The sequence below is a fragment of the Apteryx rowi genome, unplaced genomic scaffold (assembly GCF_003343035.1).
Source record: "Apteryx rowi isolate R43461 unplaced genomic scaffold, aptRow1 scaffold_224, whole genome shotgun sequence".
NCBI classification, from domain to species: Eukaryota; Metazoa; Chordata; class Aves; order Apterygiformes; family Apterygidae; genus Apteryx; species Apteryx rowi.
The window spans coordinates 1385167-1404985 of NW_020448575.1; the positions used below are offsets into that span (position 1 = coordinate 1385167).

At 39.5% G+C, this 19819-nt stretch overlaps 2 protein-coding genes across 11 annotated transcripts in view; one reads left to right on the forward strand and one right to left on the reverse strand.

Annotated features, from left to right (window-relative positions):
* HLTF (helicase like transcription factor) overlaps positions 1–2359 on the forward strand; it is a 25717-nt gene extending 23358 nt beyond the window's left edge. For 5 of the 7 annotated variants that reach the window (XM_026065121.1, XM_026065116.1, XM_026065120.1 and 2 more), the window contains one exon: positions 50–2359. In XM_026065121.1, the coding sequence (XP_025920906.1) occupies positions 50–202 (153 nt within the window). In that variant the 3' untranslated portion in view covers positions 203–2359. The remainder of the gene's footprint in view (positions 1–49) is intronic. The other 2 variants (XM_026065117.1, XM_026065123.1) reach the window with 2 other exon arrangements.
* A 2135-nt stretch (positions 2360–4494) lies between these two features.
* Positions 4495–19806, reverse strand: GYG1 (glycogenin 1). 4 transcript variants are annotated; one of them, XM_026065133.1, is made up of 7 exons: positions 19645–19806; positions 16424–16559; positions 14339–14513; positions 13838–14000; positions 9658–9784; positions 6300–6519; positions 4495–5331 (listed from the first exon to the last, which is right to left on the reverse strand). In XM_026065133.1, exons 1-7 carry the CDS (start codon positions 19649–19651, stop codon positions 5140–5142), a joined length of 1020 nt encoding a protein of 339 aa, XP_025920918.1. In that variant the 5' UTR covers positions 19652–19806; the 3' UTR covers positions 4495–5139. The 4 variants fall into 4 exon arrangements, with proteins under 4 accessions (XP_025920918.1, XP_025920920.1, XP_025920921.1 ...); XM_026065135.1 differs by lacking the exon at positions 19645–19806 and adding an exon at positions 18446–18976; XM_026065136.1 differs by lacking the exon at positions 19645–19806 and adding an exon at positions 15585–15669 and having other exon boundaries at positions 16424–18976.
* Between the last annotated feature and the right edge of the window lie 13 nt (positions 19807–19819).

Sequence of the window (19819 nt, forward strand, 5' to 3'; positions counted from 1 at the left end):
GGAGAAAGAGCAAATGCCTGTGTTTCAGTGGGGTTTTTATGTATTTCAGTTCATTGTGAAGGATTCAGTAGAAGAAAATATGCTGAAAATCCAGAATAAGAAGAGAGAACTTGCAGCAGGAGCCTTTGCTACCAAAAAGCCATCTGCAAGTGAAATAAAACAAACCAAAATTAATGAAATTAAGGCTCTAATTGATTTATAGTTTGAAACTGAGGTATCTGGAGTAAAGAATATAATATATCCTTTAGTTAATATTGGCTAATCTTCAGATTATTTCTCATGACAACTTAAAATTTTGCTATCTGTGTGGTCAAAACATAAATGTTTGCAATAATTTAAACTAGAAAAATTAATTTGCTCCTAAATGTTGACTTAGAAGTGCACAAATGTATTTTGCAGTACTGAAATCTTTCCAAGGTGTTTATTTCTTCCAAATGTTATACATTATGTACAAAGATTAAGAATTCCTAAAAATCCCTCAAAGCAGAACTGTGTATTTTTCATGTGTTCTAATTTATAAGAATTTCATTGCTTTTTAGAATGAAAGGTAAACAGCATGTGTGTTTTGTTCTTCTAAAACATCACCCTTAAGAAATGAATTAGCTTCATGTTCCAATCTCAGTGTTTCCTGTTGACCAGATCTTTTCAATTTTTTGTTTTGGAATAGGTGGTCAGTGATCATTTCATAGGGAATTCTTACTTTTGCAGACTATGTTCAAATATAGTATTTATTTCAAAAATTTTAATTTGTGAAGCACAGGAATCTTTTTCATGATTTCTGAATAATACACAGATGCAGCAGGGAGTTCTTCTGTTGGTTATTTCCCAAGAGCTAGTCAAAAATTAATTACTGCATTTGTAAAATATTTCCTTCTAATATTTCTCTGATGTGTATAATAATTGTTTTTATAAAAACAATTATGTTTTGCAATTTGGATAAAATGCTAGAATCAGAGGCTTATATTCATAATGCAGTTTATAATCACTTATATACACAAACTCTGAACAATGCTACTGTGCTTTAAGTTGTGATATATACAGAGTAGAGTATGACCCACTCACTTATCAGTGAATCAGTTGGCCTTCATAAAGTAAGTTTAAAGAGAAAAAAACACAGAACCAAACCCACCATATTTTAATAGCTAACAGCATTCTAACAGTTTTCTTGCACTGCTCAACAGTCTTCCAACCCAACCCTACGTATTCCGCAGGTTGAAAGATGCCTCAATGGAATGCTGATCTGCATACATCTTGACTGATACAGGAAAGAGTCATTTGGTAAATTACTCAAATGTTTATGTTCCACAAACTAATAAAAAGCACTGAAGAATACTGGATATTCTCGTCTGTTCCATCTTTCTCTTCTCTAGAAGACCAGTTGATTCTGGTCTTAAGTGCTGTGAGGCGGTGAAGCTGGCTTCCCTGTAACTCTCAGAATTGGAGGCATAGACTGCTATGTTTAGACTGTGTTTAGATTCAGGAAGTATACTTGGCAGCAAAGAAGTAGAACTTGGTATGCTTCTAATGCCTTTCTTGTTTTTCTGACAACCAGCCAGTTGATATTCTAAGACATAATGTGAATTGCAGACATAAGTAGAAATTAAAAGGGCTGGGAAATAAAGGCAAGATGTTTGACAGCTGGAAAACCAGGGAGCCAATGGAAGGAGTGAGAAAGGACTTGAAAACATGTAACCTGTCATGCCAGTCCAGCTTTCAGGGAGCAAGGCAGCATCTTAGCTATATGGCTGGGGAAAAAAAAGTTTTAAGTTTGTTAGAGAAAGAATTAAAAAGCTGTGAATGATGGAAGACAGATTGAGCCCCAGTAGCTGGTTACACCACTAAACAGCTGACAACAGAACAAGAAAACAGATGTATACCTGCTACAGAGTGTACACAGCAATCATGCTGAAACAAATGCTTGTATATATGTTGTTCATGCTGTACTGCTAGATCTGTAAGTTGAATTTTCTTCAGGTTTTTGTGGCTCAGATTCAGGAGGTTAGAAGTAAAGTGGAGAAGCAATTTTTCATAGTGAATGAAGGATTTGGCTTTGTGTCATTGTTGCCTTGTCCAAGTTGAAATTCCCTGGAGACCCATTTTAATGGCTAATCAGGCTACATCACTATTTGTGTTAAAATATGCTGACCACTTATTTTGTAATGTAGAATAGTGACATTTTGCAGAGTGTCTGAATTGTGACATGATCAACTTGTTAAGAAACCAATTAGTAGTAGTACCATTTTTCCTCTACTAGATGATGGTTCCTTGTTCCAAAGCCAAATCAAAACTTATTGGAGTTAATATTAAGCTGCATGGCTAGTTAAGCTGTCTCCCAAGAAAGCCAGTAATGTATCCAAGAGAACAGAAGAGGTCAAAGCTGAGAGCAAAAGTGCTGATTAGATAGACCTGTTAAGCTACCTGAGTGGTTAAAAACCATGGTGGGTTTTTTTTGTTTTGGTTTGTTTTTGTTTTTTTCTTTTAAGAAGATATAAGTAGTCTGTGGCTATTGGTACTGTTTCCTGGAGTTCTAACAGTGTGCTCTGACATGTTCTAAAAATAAGCTTTTGGAATTATGAACTTGACATTTTTAATTCCCAAGACTGAGTTAGTAGGCTACGATTCTGTTCCCCCCCCCCCATATTACAGATGTAGTTAAAAAAAAAAAACTTCTAGACATTTAAGAGTTACTCTGAGTTGTCACCATAAGGAAAACCTTAGATTATATGATGTTTTCTAAAGGCAACTATTATAGCAACAGGACTATGATTCTTTTGAATAATGATGCTTAACGCAGTAGCTTAACTACAGCACTAATCTTAAGAGTACCTACAGCTTAGAACAACCATTTGATGTGTCAAACTGATACTAATGCAGGGAGGAAAAAGGGATGTATATTTTGCTAATGCTACCTACATTAATTATGAAGGAAATAGTGGCAGATAATGACACAATACTGTTACTGAAAATATGCTATATAGAGTTAGGTAAACAGATCATAGCTTCTGCTTTCCTGAGACTATGGGTAAACGCTTGACCTCAGTATGAGTCAGTAACTAGGACAGGATGGTTTTACGGGTTTTATTTCTTTATTCACTGTTTGTTAACCCAGAACATGCAAGTTCTAATCTTCAACATCTACTATTCCTTAAAGCCTTTTTATTTTGTGCCTTATCTCCTTGTATTAATATAACAAAACTTAAACCAAATTTTCATGCTGCTGTAGTTTCACACTTAGTTCTCTCCAAATAAGCTGAAAAAGAGGAAGTAACTTGCTTGTTCCTTAGTAATAAAACAGGGAAGGGGATTGAAACTGAGACTGTTAAACTCTCTTCAAAAGAGTACTTTACTGTTTTCTGTAGAATACTTTGTCAGCATGCAGAGCTTCAAGGTTTGTACTTGTGACAAAGTATCCAATTACAGGTTATACTCACTAATCTCTTCCTCCTCTCACACAACTTCAAATTTATCTGCAAAAATTCTTTAAAAGGCAGAAGGGGCTAGTTACAGCTGGGAGTTCAGATGCTATTTACCTTTAAATAGCTGCAAGCTACTTTGATTTGGACCTCATCTTTAGAATTTTTGCTAAATTCTGATGATGGACTCTTGCAGCAATTAAGTAGTGAAAAAAAGTTAAACTAACACTCATGCTCAGACTACATTGTCTGCTTTATCAGCAAGCAGTGAGAGCTTGCTGATGGTGTACTTTCTCTTTAGGCTAAAAGCTTAGCACCCTGACTAGCTTTCTGCCAAAATCCTCCTTTATTAGGAAAAAAATGAAGTAATTCTCATTTTATTAGTGTTTCTGGACTAGTGAAGAGTATAGCTACCAGACAGCACTAAGTAAGTTGGTTCTGTTTAGACTCTTCACTCAGCTAAAAGATAGATCTGGGACCTAGTACAGAAAACAGCCATCTCCATCTGCTGTTGGAACACTTTTTTAATATGGCACTTACACTGCTCTTACATGTATGTTGGAATACATGTGACCTGAATCTGGCAAAGAAACTATCATCTTACTCTGCACACATGGAAAGAATAGTTTTTTTTCTAATCAGGGCCAGTACAGTTACTTAAACAGATAGTCTTTTGACTTCCAAATCTGAGAACCTTTTCTTCCTAACCTAGCATCACATTTGTGTTTAAAAACAAGTTCATGTTCTACAGGGCTTATATTAGGAATGATGTTTCTTTGTTTCTGAAAGAAATAATCCCTCTTCCCAAACTCCATTCTGCTTATTTGAATAGTTTCAGCTTGTAGTTTCTTCACAGGCCTGTCCTATACACATGGCAATCTAATAAGGGGATCTGCCTTAAGCAGCTCCCTGGCAAGTGACTAGTCTGGAACTATTTACAGAACTAAAGGTGGCCATCTGCTGATGGTAGTTAGAGTGGAGTTAGCAAAGCTCAAGGGTTGTACCTGTTGAATATTTTAGTAAGACTTCTTCAGATCTCAGAATTTTTTTGAATTGCTTCAGAGTTTAGAAAAGCCAGAAATGCATGACAACTTTTTATTTTTGCATCAATTGCAACATTACAAGTAACAGATGAAACTCATTCTACTAGTCCCACACTATACAGAACTGAACAAATGCATTCTGCCACGCTCTAGGCACTGTGCATAAGAACCTGGTCAAGATCTTCAGTGCAAGTGTGACTAGAAAAATAAAGCAGTGCTATTACTGTTGCACCTGCATGTATCCCAGTGTCATTAATACATTTATGATAAGGCAGAATGGCAACCACTCTAGTGCATGAGCAATCCCATAGATTGGATTTTGCATCTAAAATAGTAAGCAAAGGGAGTAATGCTAATCACCTTAACAACGTGAGGTACAAACCCACAGTTTCAAGGAATATGTTGAGCCAATTTAGTGTCTTGATTGCAACAGAAGAAAACTTAAGCTGAAAATACTTGTTTTTAGTCTAGGAGGGAGAATTGAAAACTGGGCAGTTATAGCTGGCCCAAGGAATTCTGCTTCCTAGCTTTTGCTCAATCTTCATCTGTAGCACTGCAGCGACCTTTAACCGAAAAGTCTTCATCAAGCTACTAGCAAGTTTAACTGACCACATTCAACACCTTTCTAGCGGCTATAGTTCTGGAGCAAGTCCTTGCATTGATGGTGTTCRAGACAAGCATTTCTACTGAAGGTAGGTGTCAAGTTTCTTCTTGATGTTGTCAAAAGAATCCATTCCCATATAGTCAGCTTGGCCTTGCTCCCACCGTTCCTTGCGTTCTTGTGAAGATACAGTTGGTAATACTGGTGCTGGTGGTGAAGGTGGTGGTGCTGTTGCTGATACTGACATGTGGGACACTGCCTCTGTAACCTCTGCCTAAAAAGAAAGGCAGAGTGAAAATACAGAAATGCTTTGCACAGCTAAAGCAAGCAACAGGTGTGAGGGTGGGACAACCAAGTAGATGTTCTCATGCACAGCAGCAAGCACTGCCAGTGTGCAGGAATTATGCAACTTTCCTAGCAAAATAACAAAGCAGAGTGACAGGAGTCAGTGGGGAGAGAGAGGGGGTAAAAAAAAAAAAAAAAAAAGTTTAAGTTCTTCATACCTCTCTACAGAAGCCACAAGAGAAAGTCAGAGTATAGACCAAGCCCGATAGCTGCAAATAGTTCATTAGAAAGATGAAAGATGCAAGATTAACAGGAGAAAGCACAGCTTAAGAGATCAGTAACTTTGGGCTGAGAAAGGTTGAGAACTTAAACTGGCCCATGTGCTAAGATGAGACTGTAGAGTCTGCAGTCAGATGCRTGCTACTAAACTCCATGCGTGAGAAATAGAACTAGAAGAGTTACTTCAGCCTTGACAAGAATTAAGATTCATCCCTGCCAGTCTACTAAAGTACTTATTTTCTAGTTATTCTAGTCCTACCTAGATTTACCATGTAAAATCTGTATGTATATATTCTGTGCTAAATTGGGATTCTTCTTGAGAACTTTGTTAGCTGAAACATATTAAGAGTCAGGGCCCCTCTCTGTACATATTGAAAAAGGTACTCAGTTTAATTTCTGGGACACCATTAGTCACTTACTATAGTTTGCTGTAGGTTAAGTAACTTTGAAATAAGGAAGTTAAGCAGACATTTATGTTCAAGACTACTACAGCACACTTCTCATCCGTGTTATTCTTTATTCCAAGCTAAAACAAAAAAAAATCACACACAATACACCCCCAAAAATAAATTAAACCAAACCCATGCTTTACATTGTATGGGAGGGAAAATCAGTGAGAGGGTACAGAACCTGCCCATGCCCAGATAGTTTGTACAGGAATATTAGGAAAACACATACCATGTTTACACCCGTGGTATTTTCTTTAACGATTCCATGCTGTTCTAATAATGGTAAAACATTAGCCACATATGTATCCCACCACATGTTGAGGAATTCTGGGTGAACTATTTTAGGGTCATGCATTTCGCCTTTTAGGCTTTTTGTTCTGGAGTCGTATGTGTAGTTCCATGGTTTTGTGCTTCCCAGGAAATGTACCACTTTAGTATTTGCACCAAACCTGTTAGACAGAAAAAGTTAGAACCCACAATTTCTGTAGGTGTCCAGAAAAAGAGAGTTGTCTGTCAGACAAATTTAGAACCTGCAGTTTCTGTTGGTATCCAAAAACAGAAATATGAATGTCTTTAGGAGACTAAACACTAAACTATCTAAAACTGCCAATGCCAACTAGGACTGGAAGCATTGCTATGCAAACAGAACTCTACATTATGCTAGTCAGAATACAGCCAAAAATCTAATGTCTGGGCTATTTCAGTACTTACAGCAAACTCAAGTCTTTAGGTAGAATGATGTCCATAGCTCAGGAGAGAGCAGTCTCAAGCAGCCRTTGTAATTGGAACTAGTTTTAAAAGTGGAAAAGATTCTACTCCAAAGTCATTGATCCAGACAGCTAGACAGTACAAGCATTATGTAAGGAAGGGTCAGTGTTAAGAGTTACTCTTTCAGTCTGTATCCCTATAGAAAGGATCATAATAAGATCTTGCTGCAGGAAGACTGTGCCTCTGCAAAATAAAAGCTATGTGCTATCTAAGCCATTCCAGAGAACTTTTGATCTTGCTGCAGCAGGATCTTGCTAGACAACCAATCACTGTTTTCTAAATAACCTTAGCTTAGCCATGTTTTGTAAAAACATGGATTTCTTAAATTATTTGAATTCCATTTTCAGTATGGATTTCTAGCTTTGTCCCAAACATTATTAGTATGTTGTTTTGCATTAAGTGTGTAAGGTAAGATGCAACCCCTTTGAAGTAAAGAAGTAAAAGAGATGACATTCATTCCATTCTTCTCCTGTAGTGCCATAAATAGTGTTCAGCTTGAGTCAGTTTTGAGAAACAGCAGTACCAGTCTCTCTAGTAACAACAGCTTTCATATCTAGTTCAGTTTGTATCACGTGTTAGGATTTCTTCTCAACATAATAAAATTGAACTGGGTAATAATGCAAAACTAGCTTGTGCAGTAACACAATTTAAGTATGCCCAGGTCATATTGACTGGGACTCAGATGTTCAAGTTCTTCTACATATGGAGACTGTGTTTCAAAGTCTTTAGAATATTCAAAACAAAGCATATGCATTTTTTGCTATCCATGTCTCCTCCCCTACGTTGAAAGATTATTAACTGCATTTGCATACAGTGTTATGGACATGACTGATATTGTTGAGGCTTGAAACAAGATCAAGTATTTGCAGTAGTTGCAAGCAAAGAAGCTCTCTTGGGAATGTATGTTTCTGGGCTTTAACTGTAAATCCCAATGTCAAGATCTGGCATAATAGGGCTACCTTAGTTTCGTTAGCTGGCACATCACTATTTAGTAGCTGTGTTTTTCTTCATCTTAGCCTGCTGCTGTCTTGAGAAAATTTGTCATTGTTACAAATCAAGGCTGAAATGGCAAATTCTAATTCTAGCCTTAGAGAATGCCTAAGAAGCATTAAGTTAAAATGTTTCTACAAATGATGAAAAGTACTGTTAGCATTCTGCCCATTTAAGAACTGTACAACAGTTAATACATGCCAGGCTTCAAGGATGTTGCAATAGTTTCTTCTGAGACTTAAACTCAATTGTTAAGAAGCTTTATGTCCACATTAGCCACAGTGATTAGTCAGTCTGTCTTTCCCCATCTCCCAAAGAGAAGTCCATCAATTTTTGGAAATAAGACAGTTTCTCATGTGTTGGCATTTTCCTTTAGAAAAAGGATTACTGAGACTGCTGTGAAGTTTGGTCTTGCTGTACAAAGCTGCAAAAAACTTAGCTAATGATGTAAACAGATTCAAGCTTCAGTTTATTTCAGCTGCTGGTTATCATGAGTGTAGCTCCTCATCTAACCAAGGGAAATTGCTCACCTACTGAGCAGGGTGTTCTACTTAGAAGTGCTGCACTTCCATCATTCGACTTTTTTTTTTGAAGGTCTGCTGAACTCAGTTAGGCAATTGATTTAATCAGTTAAATGGAGTTTTTGTCAGGAGCCACCAATCCCATTAACACTTTGTGGCACCAAGGTCATTTGTAAATTTAAGGTCATGTGACTATCAGCCAGCCAGCCATGGCAAGAGGACATACTTCACAATAGAAGTTAGCTTATCAATGCTATCCAACTACTTAGTCATTCTCAGGCTTGCATGTATTTCTTAAAATAAGTGTTCCACTTTTAGCATGACAGGATTTCAGATGGTGCTCTGATCACAAGACAGTTTGAGCTTGAGCCAGCAACAGTCCTGCTTATGCTAGCTGTTGCTTTAGACACTAGTAACTTTGTCATTCAGAGATCAGATTGGTTTTATGTAATTGGTACTTGTTTTCTTACTTTTACAGCTCTTAATGAACATGGGTTTGGGTTAGGGTTCAGCTTCTCATGTTGCCTCCTCTCCTCTTGTTTGTAATAACGCTCTTAAGAGTGACCTTGCCTATCACATAGGGTTTAAGTCACAAGCCAAATCTAATACTGTTAGGGAGTAGACAGTTGTTTTCTTTACACTGGAAATGTACAATGGCYTGGTGCCTGGCTGCAGTCTTTGTCCCACCCTATTACTTAGGGAACTGGTCTTAGGTCTAGAAAGACTGGTGGGAGGGAGTTCCAGCTTTACACAAGTTATACACTTTTGTACAGTTCAGTATGTTTATTTGAATGGTATAGGCTGAGAGATGAAATAACTACTGGTCATTAAATACCCCAAGTAATTTAAGTGATAGGAGAGGACAAGCTATCTAGACAGGAACACCACCACCAGTGACTTGCTGAAGTTTTGCTGATTCAAGCCAATTCAAGAGCTGCTGCCTTTGATTACAGCTGTAATAGAGTCCCAGGCTGCACTRGTTGCACTTCTTCCTTTTTGAAAGTGATCTTTCAAGTATGCTTGTTCTAAATGAACTGAGTGTTACTCTCAAGGATGAGTAGTAAAGCCACAGACACAGCTTTCTTTGTATTTCTCATCACGAGATAATTCATTTAACTAGTATTAATTCAGCCCTTTAAAAAAAAAAAGTGGCAATTACTATATATCTTCTTTTGGTTACAATAATGGTCTCTATTCAGAAAAAGTTCTTGTAAGTTCACATTGTGCCTTGCCATTATGTAACAAGAAATTAGTTTAGATAAGCCCTAAATCTGGTTACAGTGAATCACTTCAGAATTTTGAACTTACGCTTTAAATGCTGGAAGGTAGGAGTATACAGAAGTGCTGCTCAAATTATAAATAAATGGTAGATGTTTGCTCATGTCTGTTGTTGCCCAGCTGCTGAAGAAGGTGTTTAATAACCCCTGGTCTGCACCTGAAAGAATATATTAATAAGCTGGTTTAGGCTCTTCAATCATTTCACCAATACTTCTTAATTAAGAGTTAGTAGTGCAGTCTGTCACCTCCAGTAGGAGTTTGACATAGAGCACTGGAGTTCTATTTGTGAATGATCCTGTAAACCTTGCAGCCTTTGAAGATTCCCTCCCCCCCCAAAAAACAACAAAAAAAAACAAATACAGAGAATGAAAAAGGTAATATGTTTGAGGTTACTCCTGCTTTCTAGAAGATAGCAAGCTGCTCAAACCCTGCTATTCAGGTTATTTTATTAGAGCTTAAATTCAAGCTGTATAATGCAGCAGAAAACAGGACTTGACAGTAGTGTACTACTCATCTTCAGGAAAGCTGTAGGTAAGAAGATCCAGTTCAAACAACAAGTTTGATTTTATTACTTAAGCTTTACAGATAACATGACCAAGATCTCTGGGCCAGAATTAGGTTATCAGTGTTCTGTTAATAAGCCAGCAACCCTGGATGCATCCATCTACATTGTGATCTTAAGAAAAGCACTTTCAGTCTTAGTGACAACTCTAGTAGAACTTATTTCCTGTTAACGGCTTTGATGAAGAGTTCATAGTTCTGTACTAGTATTCAGCTGATGCACATTATGTGAGTACATGAAGTTACACTGAAACAGGGTTTGAGTTTAATCATTTTTAGTRAGATTAGGGGAGTGGGAGCAGTTACTTGTTTCAAGTATTCAGTGTTTGAAGAGCAAAGAGGACCAACTGTTATGCATATATTAAGGTCAGAGTTCATATACAAACTCTAGACATCGTCTTAACTTGCTTTAAGTATTCTGGAAAGTCATTGAGACAGATACTGCTTCTGCACATATCTATGAAGCTACTAACCCCTGAATGAGGATAACTGTCAAAGTTATGGCTAGAGCTACAGTGCTGGGATGGGTTGCCTCTCAATTTGCAAGTAGAGGTTATAGTGAGGTCAAATGAATCTAAAGTTACTTGATATGGCAGTAGTAGAGTAGCTAAAAAAATAGCTCCTGGCCTGAAGCAGACTAGTTTACAAGCAGCTACAGAGAAGTAGAAGCTTTTTATTTATATCCATTCATTCTTTATATCACCAAATATACTTAGTCTTGTAAGTGCAAGACAACTGAAGAGACTTCCTTGACTTTTATTTGCTTGTTTTCCTCCATCTGTTAAAGTAACATTTCTGAAGAATAAGTAGATTGTCTCTCATCTAACTATGCTATCAATATTTTATTTTAATCTTTTATTTTCTAAAGCAGTCAGTCTCTGCTGATTCAGGAAAGGTCTTATGGCCTATGATTAAACTAAGGTTTACACCCTTACTGCTGTTTGAGTATAGTTTGCTTTGTGACTGACAGATCTAGATACTGGGCATACACTTAGAGGTACAGGAGGTACACTGACAAATATAAATTAAGTATCCTGTTACAGCTGTCAGCATACATGCAGACTGCAGAGTGAGAAATTGCCTAGAGAGACAGTGCAGTAATTTAGAACCTGACTTGCCTCTCAGCCCATGAGGAGGGAAAGCACTTTTGAACAAGTTGCCCATCACAACGTAGCAGCAAAGAAACCAGACAAGCCCTCAGTCTTTATTCAGCTACATTTAGTTTTAACTTCTAATTTAATGCAGTATTAAGAATGTGTACCCTAACAGTAAGATAATCTGGAAGAGGAAACAGATCTGCAGAACAGATGACAACTTCAGTGATAGCAACAACATATTCAACTTATTCTACAAAGCTTTCTATCACTCAGACTTGTTCTGCATACTCAGCTTGTTTTCAGATTGCATGCATTTATGCCAAAGCACCCAGTGAAAGCAGCATTTAGGTGTCCTAGTTCACGTTACCAGCAGTCTTGTACAAACTGGACTGTAAATACAATGTGAGAGAATCAGGCAATTACATTAGCCACACGTCTACAGATGCAGACTTGCTGCATCAGGTCTTTATATGTAAAAGCAATCATTTCATATCCCAGGCTGAAGAGCCAGAGGATTGTTCAAGCAATAGCAATAATTCTTAAAGTATCAGTACTGCCAGACTTGTTTAATACCAAACTGTTTCCTTTCCCCATGAGTTTTAAACAATATCTAGAATTATTGCATGGCATATTCCTTATTATCTAGAAAGGTGGACTTCAAAGACAGTAGCTGTTATTCTATATAACTAGTCATCATTCTATGATTTCTGGACAACAGCATCATGTAAGTGGCATCTGTCTGCTGTAGTTTATAAACATGAAATACTCTGGAAGGTCTTGCATTTCCTAGTTATTACTGCTGCAGATGGGATGCTTGGAGCTTGATTTCAATTATGCATTGCTTGATAGCTTGTAGAGTTTGCATCCCTGCACCCTATTAAGAGCAGTGACCCTTCACAGACATTTCTCTTAAAGTTTCCTAGAAACTTTTATTACTGTTCAGACCAATTTAAGTTTAAATCACTCTTGTTCATCTGAGCTCATGAGCTCAATAGCAGCTTATGCAGGTAGTACAAGTCTCCCCTCTCATTATTCAGATCTGTGCTACCATTTAGCAGTAGTAAAGTTGAATAGTGAAGTAAAACCTGAAGCAGAAGTGACAGGTTTAGAAATTTGGTACTTAAACTGTTAACCTACCCTTTTTGTTATTAAGTGCTGCAACAACTGCTTCTTGTTTAGGACACTGAGGAAGTTTCACCATTGTGTGGCTTTAGCTCTCAAGTCAAAGTACAGTGTGAAAGCAGTTCTATCCTTTAATAGACAGGGGCCTTAACAGACCCAAGATGGGTCTGCTAAGAGTCAAGCACAGATACCTCAGCAAACACCAGATCTCAGATATTCCTGGAGCTATTCAACAGTGGGCTTGCACAAGTTCCCCCCCCCAGTCTATTTTTATTCCCACAGGAATGCAGTACCATGTTAAAGCTTTTGCTACAGCTGGTGATCAGTTTACCCTCAACATCTGAGAGTGCTCCCAGAGCTGCCAAATGCTACCTTGTAAGTAGTAATGTATAGACAAACCCCTTATTTCAAGTACTCATTTTCAGTAGAGTTTATTCACATGGTAGCATTAAGCATCCAACTGACACTTAATGTTCTTTAAGAGGCCAGGCACAGGAATGCCTACAAATAGCAATTATTCTGCACACCAGGAGTAAATAGTAAAAATTCTAGATGTCACAAGGTACAGAAAGGTAAGTCAACAGGCTAGCTATTTATGTTCAAATAAGAGCATTTTATGGTCTTATTTACACAGTTCTCTGTAGCTTTTTCAGTTAGATCTGGTTTTGTGCCACAGTAGTTACATAATGAAGTTTAGTGAAGGGAGACAGTGCTAGTCATTCAGAAGCATTGAACTATGGCAGCCTTCAAGCAACAGGTGCTTTCACTGCAATGGTTATAGTTTTGGGACACTTACAAAACAGCAGAAGTTGGCTTCTCAAGCTTAAATCTGGCACAGTGACCAATCCCAAGTGACCTATGGTGGGAAGCAGCCAGGGCTACAAATGTTTGATACTGGGACAAAGACTATCAACTGTCTTATAAAGATAGGAAGCTATCACATAGCGTATCAAGATTAATCTAGCATTAAGTGATAGTCRTATCTTCAAATGCATTTGTTCATGGAGTTGCACTTAAGTTGACTAATGCTGTTTTTTCACAGCAACTTGAATTAGTCTAAAACACCCAGTCTTGAGTGTTAGGGCTAGCTGAAGAGACAAGTTTATTTAGAAATGCATGAAGCATGGTACTGCAGTTTGATTTGCTACACATGCATTGTGCTTATTCCATCTTAACTCATTATATGGTTCTGCATTCCTAATGCTTCCAGCTGCTAGTTTAGAGGCCTCTTATTTTGTGTTTCATGGGGACCACAATCTGAAAACATACTGGAACAAAATCCTCTACAGCAGTAAGAGTTTTGTGTAGTCACAACAGAGCTTGGAATTCCATCATACTGAGCCCTGATAGGCTATGCCTAGTTACTGAGCCATCCCAACCACCATTGCCATTTTGGTCTAAATTATAGTGGAATATGGATTAATACATACCATCAAAGCTGCCTTTCTCTGTGGCAAACTGTAACAGACGGTTGTATGTTTCAATGGAAGGTCGGTAAACAAAAACTCCAGAATTAAAACAGTCAGGCCAGCCTGGATCTGGTGCTGCAGACAGCTCTTCTCTCTCAAAAAGCTCATCAATATTTGACAAAACCTAGTTGTAGGGGGAAAAAAAAAAATTGCTTTCTGGTTTCTGGGCTAGGAATTGGGTATCTTGTCTTAATGTATTTTGATATCCACCTCAAGACATGAAGGAAAGTTCTCATATCATTGGTCTTTTGTTATGGAAGACAACTTTTTATATTGAGATAGTCCCCATTTATTAAGTGTTACAAGTATTTAAATTTAAAAGCACTTCCATAGTTACTGAGTTACAAGTCCAAATAGCAAAAAAACCCTTCACTACCCCTTCACAAAAAACAAAACAAAACATACCCAAAACCACAAAACTCACAGCAGGTCATGAAGAGGCACCACAAGAAAACTACTTACCATTGTGTCTGCATCCATGAAAACACATTTTGAATATTGTGTCAGTTCCCAGCAGTGAAGTTTTGTTAGAGTGACACCCAGCTCAGGTCTCTTCATTAATGCTAAGTGTGCTGAATCTCCACTGTCCAGAATATTTACCAATATGACTTCATCAAAGACTCTTTCCAGCACTTTCCTGTGGAAAGAAGTAGTTGCCAGGATTCAGTTCTATTGTTATTCCAGTACCAGACCATGTGACAGATTCCATGAACAGAAGTTGGGTACCAAGGAACCTGTTACAGTATTTCATGTGCCATCAGTAAGAGCAGACTGCATATATTTGAATGCATAAGCATTTCTCTCTACCTCAGTGTTTCTAGTTTGTAATGGACACCTTTTGGGGAATTAATAAGTTTTTTCTAAATAGGGGTTTAACTGGTATTGCTACCAGCTTAGGTAGGTTATGGCTATGTAGTACAAGTTTTCCACACTTCCCCTCCCACCCCGCCTCAGACAGACTGAGCTCTTTTGGTGAGATGACAGTCTATTTTAAGCTTGCAATTAATGAACAGGAAGCTGTTAAAATAGCTTGGGCAAGACTTTGGACAGTAGTTGAATCCTAAGCAGTTGCAACAGGAGTTTATGCAATAGCCATAACACTGTTCTATATTTGTGACTATTAGAACCATGCGACCAGACAGTTATTAAAGCTTTCTTTATCCCATGAAATTTTTAAAGGCTCACTTAAATCATGGCTGTGGGTACAGCAGCATTTTGACTCAGTATCATGTCCACCTTAGCAGTGACACTTAAACTTTCAGACAGTGTAGTGAACTTTTGTGGCAGATATCCACCCTTTGCTTTAACATCACTGCTTAATTACAAGAGAGGTTAAGGATGTGCTTTTAAGAATTTGAAGCATCCATAAAGTCTCACTATTGTATACAGCATCTTGAATGCTCAGCAACAATCTGTACAGTTTGAGCCATGGAGAGCTTACAGATGAGTTAGAACTCTGCTTTACAAGGCTGTCTTTCTGCTGATGAGAAATTTGGTATGAACAGTTGCTTTTAAACTTAAGGCACAAGTTGTTTGTGGATAGTGAAAAATACAAGTTCCACTTATGCCATTATATATCTATTGGTAGTGTGGCTATAGCTGGTCTAAGAACTTAGCATAGCTACTTTGACCTAGCACAGTAAGCATGCGTATCTGGTTCATCTTGAAAGAGTGCACTCACCTATTACATTGAAATAGATATACCTACCTGGAGCATCATTTGAGCGATAAGGCTGTTTAGCTGCCAAGAGACTCCAGAGATTCACTCCATTTACTGAGCCACTTTACAGTCTCTACAAATTGAGTTATCTTTTCAGAAGAACTTTCCCATGTAGAGACTCTTGAATTCTAATCTGCAGTTCATGTAGCTATTAAGTCAAAATCCCCCCCACCCCATCTTATATGTGGAAAAAGCCCCCTGCCAGTTCCATACTGAGATTACTTCTAGAAAGGCCATAGGAAGCAGTTTCATGAAAATTTCATTACTGTGGTGAGCCTCCTTAGATGCCTCTGATTCTGTTGATTTGACATCCTTGGCGCTACTTCAGTTCTATTCATTTTATTCTCTCATGATGCAATCCAATTTGAAGCGTCTGCTAGATTTCAATAGTTTCAATGTTACATTAACTCATTAACTCCCATGAAGTAGGTAAATACCACTCCCCTACCCTCACCTCCACACAGACCCCTAGTGAAGGCACAAACAATGTCATTTTTGGGGCAATTCCAGGTATGACTATGAAAGAGCAGAGATCCAGTTCAAACAGTACTATCAAGACACAGTTTAGTGCTCTAACTACAGTGTTGTTTTTGTTTGTTTTTTTAAAGTCATCACCATATAGTGATATGGAAGAAAAGAAAAAAACAGTTTGCCTGAAGAAGCACTTACAGTGCTTTTTCAACAGACAGTCAAAGTTTGATTCTGCTAGGCTTAGTTTCTAAGCTTCCAGAGTTTTAGAAGGTTACTATGAACAAGTTTAGCTGTCTTTTTTTAAGCTTTCACATCAGCAGGCACTGTGGCAGTTTGATGCCTTTAAGTGACCTTACCTCATGGGATCCGAGACCTGAGGAGTTATGAGCGCAGTCAACTTCCTTGTTGTTCTATAGTGTTGCAAAGATGAACCAAGTACCAGTGCTCCTTTCACATAGGAGTCATTTGTGGCTAGAGTCACAAAAGACTGATCTGGAAGAAATGAACTTGGTCAAGTYAGCAAGGTCCACCACTTTATTCTGAGACAGATGTATTAGAAACCTAGAATTGTTAGTCAGGTAGTCATGCTGAGAAACCTCTAAGACACATCCTTTAACTTTGTGTATTGTGCCTGCCTACTGCTGAATGAGGCAGATTATACTTGCATAGCTATACTTGCCATCAGCAACTTGACACATAGCAAGATGTGGTAAAAAGCAAAATCAGAACTGCTGCAAGAGAAATCCAGTTCCAGCTTGCCCACAGGTTAATGTCATGCCAGATGTTAGTGAAAAGCTAAAATAGTATGAAGAGCCATATTTGGGGCAAATATATAGCCATTTTCAAGTATTGGTGCTAGTAAGCTTGCATGTAGTCTAAATTCTAAAACAGTTCAGTTCTGTAGAGTTACTACGGGTTCAGCTCGCAACACAGAAGCTAGGGCAGGATAAATCTTAAGTTTCACTTTAAATGAAAGCAACTATTGAATTAGATGTTGGACAGAAGTATTAAGTTTTGCTAGCTCAGGATTTTGCAGACGAGTTGTTTAGCAATGCATTGTTGCAGCTTTGTCACAAAAATGCAATATTTAAGTGGGAAGCATCCAGTAGTAAGTGATTTAAGACCCATAGCAATAGTTTTTGCTCTTTAGTTAATACTCTCTAGAAAGGTAACAGTTGGATCGTTGCTATAAAGTATGAGCTTGTGCTCCAGCAGTCTCTTAAAAATGATGATTAAGATGTATTACTTTGCCCTGTACTACTCATTAAGGCCAAACAATACAAACCTTACATTCTTTTAGTTGTCATGTTTTGTTTTAAACTGCCAGGGTGGAACTGACACAGCTAACAATGAACTGAAGTAGTTTAGAAATCACTTGTTTGACTGTCATTATGCAGTACTCCTTTCCAAGCTACAGTGCTTTACAAAGAAGCATGCTTTTTCCCTAGCAAGCTTTTTTTTTTTTTGAACACTATCTGCAAAATGTTTTTGTAGAAATTTCAAGAAGAGATTTTTTCATATCAAAATTTTGGAAGCTATTTTGAGAAGGATCATGTCATTTGGGACAATTATTCAGCCTATAAGACAGTCACATTTTTATTTGATTTTAATGCCACCTAAACAGTTGATAACAAAGAGTCATGTACCACAGTGGTCTAAAAGCTCAGCAGATTTGTTCTGCAAGCCAGCTTCAAAACCCTGCATTTTGGCTAGCAGCAAAACCAATTAGTCCCAGGGATTTAGATTATAGTGGTCGGTCACACAATTCAAGAAAGATTCTATAAAACCAGAAATAAAGTTTAATTCACTTAACTAGCAGTTTGTATTAGTTCATATAACCCAGCAAATTTATAGGATAATTTCCTGTTTGTTTAGAGCTTTGAAGCTTTACAAATAGCAAGTATGTACCATTTTAGGTGGCATAAACATCCATCTAATAAGAAAGCATGTGTTATTACTGAATTTGCATGTTACTCTATGCAGACAGCTCACTAAAAATCCAGCATAGACAAAGCAAGATTGTACTAATTTTTTCAGCAGTAGAAGACTAATTCTTCTAGTACCCTTGCCACTGACAGACTGATCTTTTGTGTTTGTTAGCTTGTATACTGTTGGCAGGTCTCCTCACTTGACTGAAACTGAGTATTCAATTTCTGTATTGCCATGTTTACCAGTTAGGCAGCTTGTGGGACACAAAGGTCTTTGAGAAATAAAGCCAATTTAATTATGAAGTAAAGGCTAAAAAGCCCTCTAGTCCATCTCAACTAGATTTGGAAGCATTATGACTGCTTGGCAGGAGGAGGATACTGGCAGCTTGTAGAGCTACAGAGTCAGTACAGCTTTCCACAGCTCTGAATAAAACATGTTCTGTTTCATACCTTCTCTTAGCTACRTTCATAGATGTTATGTGTGAGTCCATGCTACAGTCTAGGCAAGACCAGTTACTGCTGAACATGGAAGTTAACTCTAAAAGAGACCAGTCCGTTCCACCCAACCTACAGATCTTCCAGTTGGGTGGGTCTCCCCTCCTGTCCTCCCTGTCTCCATTCACTGTAAACTCTTCCTCCACAGAAGGTTATGTTCACACTGTAGTCACTGTTGTCCCTCACCACAGAGGCACAGTAAAATTAGCTACTAGTGATAACATGGCTGCAACAACACAAAGTGCAGGATATTTGTACAGCTTCATAATTGACTTATCTGGGCAAAAGCCTTCTCAGGTTACAGCTTATAGGAGCCGCTCTGTATCTCCAGAAGCTATTCCGGGGACGTCTTTGGCTGCCCAGCTCCCAGGCTGCAGCATCTAGACGAAGCAGCCCTCTGCACCAGCCCTCGCTCCGAGGCCCGTGCGAGGAGCACCCCGTGACAGCCTGCAGGGGGGCGCCGGGAGCAGAAGCTTCACCCAGGAGCATTCTTAGTGATGCCACCTTTTAAAGGCTCATCCACAGTTCTCACGGGTGTTTGTCTAGTCCCCCGTTATCTTAATTAAGTGCGTTTGACTTTTTTTGAGTACGGAATTCCTCAAGAAACAGGAGCATCTACACCACAGGTGCCTGGGGAGGCAGATCACAAGTCTCCTGCAGCTCTTCCAGATCTGAAAGCGAAACATGCTACACCAACAGCTTCACCAGAGGAATCGCGGGGGAGGGACAGGTTAGACGCTCCTGGGGAGGGGGAGGAACTGCTCACTGCAAAGCTCCAGGCAGAGCGCTGGGCCTCCCCCGCGGCCCTGCAGCCCCGGCGAGGCTCGCCGGCCCTCACGGCGGCGGACAGGCCCCAGGCTGGGTGGGGGCTGGCAGCGCAGCAGCCCCCAGCACGGCGCGCAGCGAGGCTGAAGCAAGAGCGCCCTCCTCGCCCGTACGGAGCCGCCCAGCGAGCTGCCCGGGGCGCCCCCTGCGGAACCCCGGCCCCACCAGGCGAGGGCGGCGGCCCGCCCCCGGAACGCGCCGCGGGCGGGCACCGCAGCCTAAAAATAGGGGCCGCCGCCGCCGCCCGCCCTGCCCCAGCGCCGCGACCGCAGAGCGCACGGCGGCCCCGCGAGCCCGGTCCCCGCCGCCGGGAGCCGCAGCTCACTAACCTGCCATGGTGCCAGCACCCCCGTACAGCTACAGCAGAGGCGGCAGCGGCGCTCCCGGCCCTCCGCCACGGCCGTCCCTTATATAGGGCGGAGCCGCGCGACACGTCCCCGGCCCGCGGGCTGCGGCCCTGCCCCGAGGAGCGCCTGACCCCCGCGGCTGGGCGGGGCGGGGCTC

Excerpts from the sequence above, each read along its gene's own strand:
- GYG1 (XM_026065133.1), bottom strand. Across the intron at positions 14,514-16,423 it reads CAGGTCTCGGATCCCATGAG|GAAAGTGCTGGAAAGAGTCT; the intron begins GTAAGGTCACTT and ends TTCTTTCCACAG. Across the intron at positions 9,785-13,837 it reads AGAGAAAGGCAGCTTTGATG|GTGCAGACCAGGGGTTATTA; the intron begins GTATGTATTAAT and ends ATATTCTTTCAG.